This window comes from Delphinus delphis, chromosome 1, assembly GCF_949987515.2.
Source record: "Delphinus delphis chromosome 1, mDelDel1.2, whole genome shotgun sequence".
Lineage (NCBI taxonomy): Eukaryota > Metazoa > Chordata > Mammalia > Artiodactyla > Delphinidae > Delphinus > Delphinus delphis.
Window position 1 is genome coordinate 179768538 of NC_082683.1, and position 10001 is coordinate 179778538.

General features: G+C 50.4%; 1 protein-coding gene across 1 annotated transcript; it reads left to right on the forward strand.

The window, feature by feature from the left end:
- Window positions 1-311: 311 nt before the first annotated feature.
- Window positions 312-5277, forward strand: C1H1orf53 (chromosome 1 C1orf53 homolog). The gene is made up of 3 exons (XM_060011204.1): window positions 312-616; window positions 3640-3741; window positions 5035-5277. Exons 1-3 carry the CDS (start codon window positions 353-355, stop codon window positions 5104-5106), a joined length of 438 nt encoding a protein of 145 aa, XP_059867187.1. The 5' UTR covers window positions 312-352; the 3' UTR covers window positions 5107-5277.
- The last annotated feature ends 4724 nt before the right edge of the window (window positions 5278-10001 follow it).

Below are 10001 nucleotides of genomic sequence, written 5' to 3' on the forward strand. Positions count from 1 at the left end.
GGTCGGGGGTCTGGGCTCGGAGGGCCAGGTCCAGGACCAGAGGGCGGGATCCGGGGTCAGGGGTCAAGGTCCGGAGCCGGAGAGCCAGGGCTGGGTCGGGGTCCAGGTCCGAGGGCAGGGATCTGAGGGCGGGGTCCGGGTCGGGGGTCGGAGGGCGGGATCCGAGTCCGGAGGCCGGGGCCCTGAGTCGGAGAGGGAGTCAGAATCCGGAGGGCCGAGGTCAGGAGGTGGGGGTCGGGGTCCAGGACCGGAGGGCGGGGTCCGGGGTGGCGGGTCTGGGCCCGGCCTGGCTCTGCGGGAGCAGTACGGACCGCCCCTTGGCCCCAGCGCCCCACCTCCCAAGGCGGCAGCCATGGCGGCCTGGCGGGTCCCGGCGTCCGTGGGCGCTGCGCTCGGGAGGCAGCCGTCCGCCGCCCCGCCGCCAGAACCGCCCCGGGTCGGAGAAGGGTTCCGACAGCGCCTCAGCTTCACCCTCTGCTCCGCTTCGCAGGGAGACTGCGGCGGCTCTGGGCCCGACTCGCAGGGCGGGCCGGAGGGAGCAGCGAGGCGTCCGGCGAGCGAAGAGTTAACAGCGGCAGAGCGGAGGATCTTGGAGCTTCACGCCGCCGCCTGCGCGGTGAGGCCCCGCCCCGTCCCTCACGGGCACTCGGGTTGCTCCGCCCCTCCCCGCCCCGCCCGGACCGCAGCCCCAGGACCACGCGCTTGCGCAGTGAGGCCCCTCCTCCCCAGACACCCCGCCCCGCCCTCCGCGGCAGCCCCGCCCCCTGCAGCCCCGCCCTCCCCGGCCGCCTGGTGATAGGTGCGCCTGCGCGTCCCCGGTCTGGAGAGGGATTGCCGGAGGTCGGTGCAGTTGTGCCTCGGGCCTCTGACGGCGTGCAAGGTTACAGCTCAGAACTTTTCGCTTGATAACTGGCCACAGTTTCCTATTCCGGGCAAAGAGTTAACGTGGATCTATCCTGAGTATGAGCGCGACTCCTTTCTGATCAGTGTCCGAGCTAAACTCCGGTCGCAGTCTAGGGCCTGTCATCACTGTCCTGTGTGTGTGTGTGTGTGTGTGTGTGTGTGTGTGTGTGTGTGTGTGTGTGTGTGTGTGTGTATGCGCGTGTGTGTTTGGGGTTGGGGGAGTGGTGTAAGGCATTGATAGAGGAGGTAGAGGAGCTGAGAAGTCACAGGGAAATATGTGTGTGTTTATCTGCAGTATCAAACACTGCCATCCAATGATTTCAATAATGAAAACATAAAACATGAACTTATTTTTAATTTATTTTAATTTTTGCTATCATCCTTTCGTCCTTTCCACCTATCGGAGCAGAGTTACAAAATAAAGTATAAATAGGCCTTTACATTTTTACTAGACAATCTAGAGCTGTGTGTTCTTCTGGTTTGGGGATTTGACAATTGCTTGTTAGCACCAATATCAAAACTTATCACCTCCCTTAACGCTTTCTGACACAGACTACATACGTTCAAGGGTAGCATGTTTATATTTGTATCATCTTGAAAGAGCAAGTGAGTTCTGTGATAAATATATATAGAAAAGATACAAAAGTAGCCTGTTGAATACACTGCGGGTGACCAGCACTTGACATGACTAGTGTTATTTGATCTGGCCTGAACCAGGGGAGCAGAGAAGAAAACCTTGGAGGTTGCCTAAAGTTGACTTTTTTTTTCCCACGGTTAGTTAGTAGGCCCTGAGATCCACTTCTGTGTTGAAACTTTTGCACAAAGACTCTTTAGGAAACGACTGGCAGCTTTTGATGGTTCTTGTTTATACTCTTTTTAAAATAATGTGTAATTTGTTCCCACACTTCACTATATAAATGTGGTAAATAGAAGCAAAAAGTATCATTCTCTATAGAGCAAACACCAGTGGCCTGGAACGACCAGCTCAATCGGCCCGGGAAGGGAAAGAAACTTTTTCTCACTCAAGGAATTCACACAGTTTCATCAGTGTCAGAATCGCAGGTTAAATGGCTGTCTAGGAGACCATAAGCAAACCCAATAATGAGCTTGTTGTTTTTGTTGTTCAACAAATCAGAGCCCCCTCACAGTGGTCCTTCTTCCACACCTGCAGGCAGGTAGCTCTCTCACGTGTGCTGACCTGCATCACTGGGCATCTTGTTCTCCAGTCAGACTGTCAACACTCTTGCCCTGCCTTTGTCTGTTGCCACCATGACCTGAGGCTCACTTACTGAGGACAAATTACGTTTGCGTGGGCAGCCATCAGAGTTTCCCCATAGACTTGGAGAGCAGGAGAGCAGTCCAGGCCCAGGAACAATCTGTGAGGCTCCCAGGTTCCAGAAGACCCCCAGCGATGAAAAGCAGAAAGAAGTCTGCTAACAGAGTTCCCAGCGTTCTTTTGCTTTTCTTCCAAGTCTTCCAACACGGACTTAGTAAATAAAGAAGCAAGGTCTTGACAATCGGTCGTTCTAAAGTAGTGTTCAGTGCCGCTGGTTTCATGTAATCTGCTTCTGCGGCCCCAAAGGATTCGGGAGGCCCCTTAGGCTGGCCTTGGGACTTGATGGCTGGATTTCTGCTGCCCTGGGCTCACTTTGCTGGAATGCCTTAGAGGAGGCCTAGGCTTGAACTCTAGTTGTCCTTTTACTCCACGCTTTATTCATGACGCATAGTTGATGAGAAGCTGAACCAGAACAAAATATTCAGCCGCTAAGGAAGACACTCTGAAGAAGTAGTTTGCCGCATACGCAAAAATACATGTAAGAAGATATTTAAGTGTCACGTGTATTTTAATGGAAAGGCTCTATGCAAGAGTGGTGCAGAGTTACTGCGTGGTAAAAGGGTTATAGAAAAAGCCCAGGAGACAGTTCCCCTTCAAAATCTCAAGGCTAAATAACGTCACTCATGTGGCCCAAATCCACAGAAGAGGTTGCATTATTTGTCTTCACACAACGTGCTTGGGACAGCTTTTTAAGACTATGTTTGAATGTAGATAGAGGATGCTTTCTTGACATCTGAAGTGCTGTAGTAAAAGCTGCTTTTGATCAAAGTCGTGAAGCAGTGAGTGTTAATATGTTAAAAATAATAGTTTTATTTTGCTTAAAAATGGCACTAACAACACTCCAAAAAAAAAAGAAAACCGCAAAATATGCAGTGGAGTAGCAGACGATGAAGGTAAGGAAAAGTGTTAAATAATAGTAAAGGTAGTGCTTTTCTCTAAGGACTGTTGGTTTTGATTAGCACCTTTTCTGTAAGTTTAAATCATTATCCACATATTTTAAGTACTGAAATTGCAACTGCAACTTCTGAGTGAAAGTTCATTTTCAGCCTCTTAAGCTCTTAAAGTCATTAAATCACCTGTTATTAAACTTGTTACCTAGAAACTGAATGAAAAATACCTGAGCAGCGGCTACATCGTTATTGGGTATAGAGGAGTTCTTGTTTTTCCATCAACTTCTCACTTTTCTCAAACTGTATATTTTCTCCTTATGTTACATAAAGTTGGATTGTGTATAATGTTGGAATGCATTCAGTCCTTAATTGCAAGTGCCACGAAAATGGCTGGGAAGAAGTTTAATATTGTTTGAAGAAAATGTTGCAGTATTTTATGAGTAGGAATGATGGTGAGGAGATACGATGAATACTGAGATGAATGAATTGTTTGATTTCACTACTCTTCAGGCTGGCCAGCTGAACTACGTGGACCCAGCTACCGGCTACATGGTGCTCACCCGGCTGGCCCACTTGCAGAGGGGCAGATGCTGCGGCTCTACCTGCAGACACGTGAGTACCAGTTCGGCAGGATGGCAGCAGTTTTCGGTGCTTCCGTGACTTCGTAAATACCTATTATTTGAAAAACAAGTCAAATAAAAATGCTAAATAGAACCTGGTGTGCACTTTTCACAAGCTGCTCTGGCCATGGACAATAAAGTCCTTAGGACCAACAGAGGACCTTTAAAGTTAATGGAATTTTGTAACGTTTCACCGTGAGCATCAGTTCCTTGAAACACTGTGTTTGGAAATTCATGGGAGTTCTTTATTACGAGGAAACTTTTCACGAGGTTTCAAATAAGTTGTGTTTACTAGGCAAGTAGAAAGAGGGCAGGAAAAGAAATCCGGAATATTGCAAACTAGATCCCAGGAAGAAGCATTTATTTTTCATTTTTAGCTGAATAAATAAATACTTGCCTAACATTGACAGGTAGGTTTTTTATAATGATAATGATTTCCTCCCTCCGTGTCCCTCCCTTCCTTTCCTCCTTCTCCATTATTATTACTATTATTATTATTACTACTACTCCCCCTCCCCTCCGCTTTCTTCTCCTTCTCTCCCCCCCACCCCCTGCCCATTCTTTCTGTGGTGGTTTTCTACTGTGTCTTTAAAATAACCATGAAACTTGCTACTCCAAACTTAGTGCTGTACGTTTCCTAAAATGTATATTTCAGCAGCCATATATCTCTATGCTCACTGATTAAAATGAACTAACTATGTAATACTTCCCTACTTTGAACAAAAAATAAATGGGAATGGGTTCTTCCCTCTAACTTTTTAAAAGCATACTACTAGTAAGGTAAATTGTTATACAGTTAAGATTATAAACAGATAAGCTCTGTTTATAGTCCACTTTGACTGTATGTTTGGGGGGCAAGAAGGAGTTATTTCCTCTAAGCGACCTACTTTCTAATCAAGGAATTGACATTAAATGCTTGTATTAACAGTAGCCAGTATTGAAAAATTAAGCCTTCACTTTTATGGATGTTCCTACCTGTGCCATTAGCTGTTTCTAATCAAACCCATAAGAGCTCTGCCTGAATTGAGGACTGGAGAATTTTTTAAGGGTGAGGTTTTGACAGTAAAATTCTTGAAGTTGGAAGGATGCATTTAGGAAGTGATTCTTGGACCCTAATTAGAACCATTTGCCAGATGTTGCCATCGTTCTCCTCTTAGTCGATAGGAGGTAGAAAAAATAATCTATAGAACGTTACTAGCAGTCTCTTTTTTTCACCATGAAAAGTGTACTTCTTCGAGATGACTGTTAAATAATTCAACAGTAACTTGTTTTATTACTTTTACAGTGTCCATATGGTCACGTCAATGTCAAAGATCCATCCAAAAAGAAGCGATTCAATTCACACTTTTATGTTTGAGAAGAATTTCATTGCTGTTCTCCATCTAATTGAGCCTTATTAAAAAAATAAATAAAACCGTAATCCAGAATTGCTTTCTGTGCTGTTAGTACTTGGGCACTAGTTTAATCTTAAACTTAAGCATATATTAATCTTAAACATGTATTAAAAGAACATCAGTAAAATGAAAAAGCTAGCAAACGTTTGTGTGTTTCTTTTCTGAATATAAATTTATTTATTTATTTATGTTTGGCTGCTTTGGGTCTTCGTTGCTGCACGTGGGCTTTCTCTAGTTGCAACGAGGGAGGGCTACTCTTCGTTGTGGTGCCTGGGCTACTCATTGTGGTGGCTTCTCTTGTTGTGGAGCACGGGCTCTAGGCGCGTGGGCTTCGGTAATTGCAACGCGCGTGCTCAGTAGTTGTGGCACACAGGCTCCGTGGCACGTGGGATGTGGGATCTTCCCCGAGCAGGGCTCGAACGCATGTCCCCTGCATTAGCAGGAGGATTCTTAACCACTGTACCACCAGGGAAGTCTCTGTTTGTGTGTATCTGAAGTGGCACATTGATGATTATTTTCCTTTCTTTTTGCTTCATTATTAGACGTATGTCGAAGAAAGAAAATAATGACTGTTCCATTAACTAAATAGCAGCAATTGGGTCACATTAGTAGCTCTTGATTTTTTTTTTTATAGCCTCAGTTCTACTGTTTTCTCCTCAGTGTTAGCAACCCAAGGGACGTTGCTGGCAAACAGAAGAGTTTGAATACATTCTTCCTTTTATTTATATCTTGAGCTATAAGGAGATTGATATGATGCTATATCTTGCAGCATATGAGTATCCAAGAAGGGCCGTTCTGCGGCGAGAAATGCTCTCATCTTCCATCTGTTCTCCTAATAAAACCTTTAAATCATTCTGACTTGGGGGTCAGGCTGCTTAAGATGCTTCGATTAAACCATTCTTTTTTTCTCTCCCCCCCCCCCCATTTTATTCCTCCATCTCTGACGGCACTTTGCAGGCTCATCTGTCTTAGGATGTTTTATTAGCTTTACACCTATTTCATTCACTGCTGCGAAGACCCTGGGCTTCAGTCTCCAACCCAGGTTCTGGGTCCCCTCCCCATGCCTCCTTTTCTGTTTCCCTCTGAGGATAGCAGCCCCCAGGAAGCCTTTTCCTTGCAGGGGAAAGCTGGTCAGTGAAATGGAAGGCTGGCTTTACCCAGAGCTGACCCTCAGCTTTTTCTCCCGGCAGAATCTGAATGGTTCTCCAACATCTCAGAGGTCTGCCTTTGTCTCTGCCCGTGGCCCTCAATGAAGGTTTTTTCTAAAGCTTTCTAAACATCTTAAGCAGCAAAAAGGCTCTGGTGCCTTCTCCCATATTTGATTCAAAACAAAACACCTTCTAAACTGTAAAATGAGTGAAAAGAAGCCCGTTAAGTCTCTAATGCGCCACGTGTTCATTTTATGTCAAATAGTAAGTCGTTTCCCAAAACTGTGGGCGGTTTTGGTGTCCCAGTGTTTCTGATGTTCCTGACTGTGGGTCCCTCAGCAGCACTGCCCCGGGGCCCTCCTTGGACGTAAAGAGCAGTGTCTGTGGCCTGGTGTTGCCCTCTCCAGGAACTATTTGGAGGAGAACAGGAGAAGGGATCAGCATTGTGACAGAGGAGGCAGTCAGTCTTTCCAGGAAGGTTTATGGACTCCTGGGGGCCACTTTCCTTTCCACTCTTAGGTCAACGAGCAGCCAGCTAGCTCCACGTTTCCCACTAGACTTGAAGATTACCACAGACATCTTCTGGGTGGGAGCTGTATGGGGCGTTCTTCAGCAGTCCCAAGAGGAAGACCAGAAGGAAATGGAGTGGAGAAGGCCAACTTTCTGGAGACACAAGAGGAGGAGGAAAGCAAAGAGAAGAGTTCTATTTGCTTTTTGCAAGTTCACTTTGAGGCTCCCCCCCAGTCCCCGCCCCCTCCTAAGGCAGTGTTTTGAGAAAGCCCCTTGGCAGATGGGAATAAGGTAAGGGATGCCTCCCTCCTAGAGGCAGCTCTTTCCTTCTCCCAGTGCAGCTCCTGCAGTGCCGAACTGGCCTAAGACGGGAGGACCCTTGCGTGGGACTTTGTGACTCTTCCTGGCAGAACTTCTAGGCTTCCTGGCGACAACAGCCGAGGAGCCGCCGCTGGGGTGTGGGCGGGGAGGGGGACGCTCTTACTCTTTCCTGCCTCTGGAGCCGGGGAGCCGAGGTCTGAAGTTCTCGGCCGCGGTTCTGGGTAGATGCTCGTGAACCACACGTCGGGGATGGCAGCGGCGGGTGCTCCCACATTACACACAATACGGCCACATAAATGGGCCTCGCTGCAAGAACTTCAGGTTCTATTGTATTCGCACCTTGTAAAGTAAAAAGTCAGGTTTCTTACTGGGTGTGTGTGTGTACAAATACACGTGGATACCGAGAAATAGACTTCCCAGTTTAAATCAACTCCGCTGCTCCTCCACTTTTAAGGTTTTTGCAGAGTCCTGCCGCCGCAAGGCAGGCACCATAAATCAAGGGAGATTGATTTCTAGATTGTTTCTAATACTGAAAGACCCAAGGGGAAGCTGGGGGGTCTTGTGCGGTGTTTAGCGGGGTGGAGGGCGGGGATACGTTCCTGCCGTGGTGGTTCTTCCTTTCGCGGGGAAGGCCCTGCCCTGGGCCATCCTCCCAGCAGGTGGATTACGTGCACATTCCCCCCTCTTCCAAAAGCCACACCGACCCCATCGATTTTGCAGAGCAAGGAAGGGAAGGGCTTTCCCGCCCCCCCACTGCAACCTGGGGCTCCCACACCGGTGTGGGTGTCTTTGGACCAGAAGGGCCTGGAGAAGGGGGAATGCTCCCCGGACGCGGCGCGGGTCTTTGTTCCCCGCAGGGCGCCGTGTCCTAAGGCGACCGCAAGTCTTTCCCGCGCGCCCGGACCCACCGCCGGAGGCCAGCGGGGTCTCCAGACAAGGCTGGGGAAGGGGGCCCACGACCTGGCAAACGGCCATCGGCATGTCGCCTTCCCCTGAGCACTTTGAGGCCTCACGGTCCCCGCCTTTCCCCGAAGGAGCCCCCTCCCCCCACCTGCCCACTGCCTGTCAACACCTGCCTTTTCATTTTCTTTACATTCGAGCAAAGGCTTGAATTGTGGACGGGACGTCTGACCGTGAAGGAGGATTAAAACTCGGTGCTCTTTTAAACTACCCTGCAACAATTAAAAGGTACTTCTGGGTGCCAGAAGTATCCCCTCCCTCAGGAAAAAAAGAAAGATGTTTAAGTGTGTGTGTGTGTGTGTGTGTGTGTGTGTGTGTGTGTGGCGGGTGTGTGTGTGTTGGCACCCTCCTGCGCGCCTCTGGAGAGCTCGATCTCTGAGAAAATGTCGTGGAAGAACTCGCAACTGACTCTTGCCCACCCAGGCCCGCGGGATGCCCTGCAGAGCGCCCAAGCCCCACACTGGCTGATCCTCGCCCCTACAAACGGTTTCCAGGTCGGGCTCCTGGCCCAGAACCTCCAGACTTACGCCCCACCATCCTCCTGAGACCGTGGGTGTAAAAGAGAGTAAAAACTCAGAATCATGGGCTCTGGGAGGATTGGAAGATTTCTGGCGATAGCATCTTCCCGTCCGAAATTTGTATTCTGAAGTGTGAGCTTCTGTGTGCGCTTCAGTGCGCGCACGCGCACCTCTGCCTCTGTGTGTGTGTGTGTGTGTGTGTGTGTGTGTGTGTGTGTGTGTGTGTGTAGAATGCATGTTTTTATCAAATACCTAAAACGGTTCGTGACCCCAAAGAGGATTAAACCCACTGCTTTGGACACAGATGAGCGGGAGCAACTGAAGGTCTTCGGGTCGGTGTCGCCGTCCATCCATTCGACGGCCTAGGCAGCAAACGGAGGAGCTGAACCTGGGAGGCTTGTCCGCTCCCTGGCTGGGAACACGAACCGAGATAGGGGGGATTCTCGAGGACAGAAAGAGCTAAAGAGGACGGGTTGGGAAGGGGAACGTCGGGGGTGAGGGGAACTTAGAAGGTAAACTAGTAGGAATAGTTGGCTGGTGGGACTGGCTAAGTGCAACCAAGGGTTCTGGTAGAAAGAGGGACTCTACCGGGGTGCTCTGAGCTACATTCCGGGACGTGGGACGGAAAGAGAAAGCCTGAGGGCTTTGATTCGCGGCTCCTGCTGGATCCCTTGCCAGCCCTAAGCTGTGGGCAGAGCTTGCGGGGCGGGCGAAGGGGTGGGTCTACCCCTGCACAGTCCCACGGGCCCCCATCCCGGGCAGTGGTCTCCTGCGGCTCGCTGATGTGCGGGATCCCCCAACCCCCTGCGCGCTCGGCCCGCGCCCTACGGAGGAGCCCCTGCTGTAGCCCAGGGGTGGAGGGGCAGGACGGGAACGCGGCAGCCCCACCCGGACCCGCACCGTGGAGCGGCCCGTCTCTCTGCTCACACCCCTTCCGCATCCGCGCTGGAGCCTCTCAGAGATCCCCCCGCCGCCATCTCTGAGCGTGAGGGGCGCACCGGGTGGGCGAGTAGGTAAATAATTGGCCAGAGGCCAGGTTTCCCGGTTCTCTCTCCGTTCCCCGCGGCCTGACTGCGCCCCTGGTTGCTGGGGCGACGCAGCCCCTCGGGAAGCCGAGACCAGGTAACCGGGCCCCCGTCCCGTCCAGGTGCGGGAGTCTGTCTGTGCCCCCGCGAACTCTCGTTTCCCAGGGTTTGAGTTAGTTTTCTCCCGGCTGGATCTCCATCCCCGCCTCCTAGACAGAGCCTGGCTGCAGAGATACCTCGGGCCCTCGCGCTGACCCGGCCGAGAACGCCACCCTCGAGCGCAGAACGCACCCCAAAGTGCTGGGCTGCTGGCGCCAAGCCCGGGAGCGCAGAGAGGAAAGGGAGGACGGCGAGGGAAAGGCGGGGAGGTGACGGG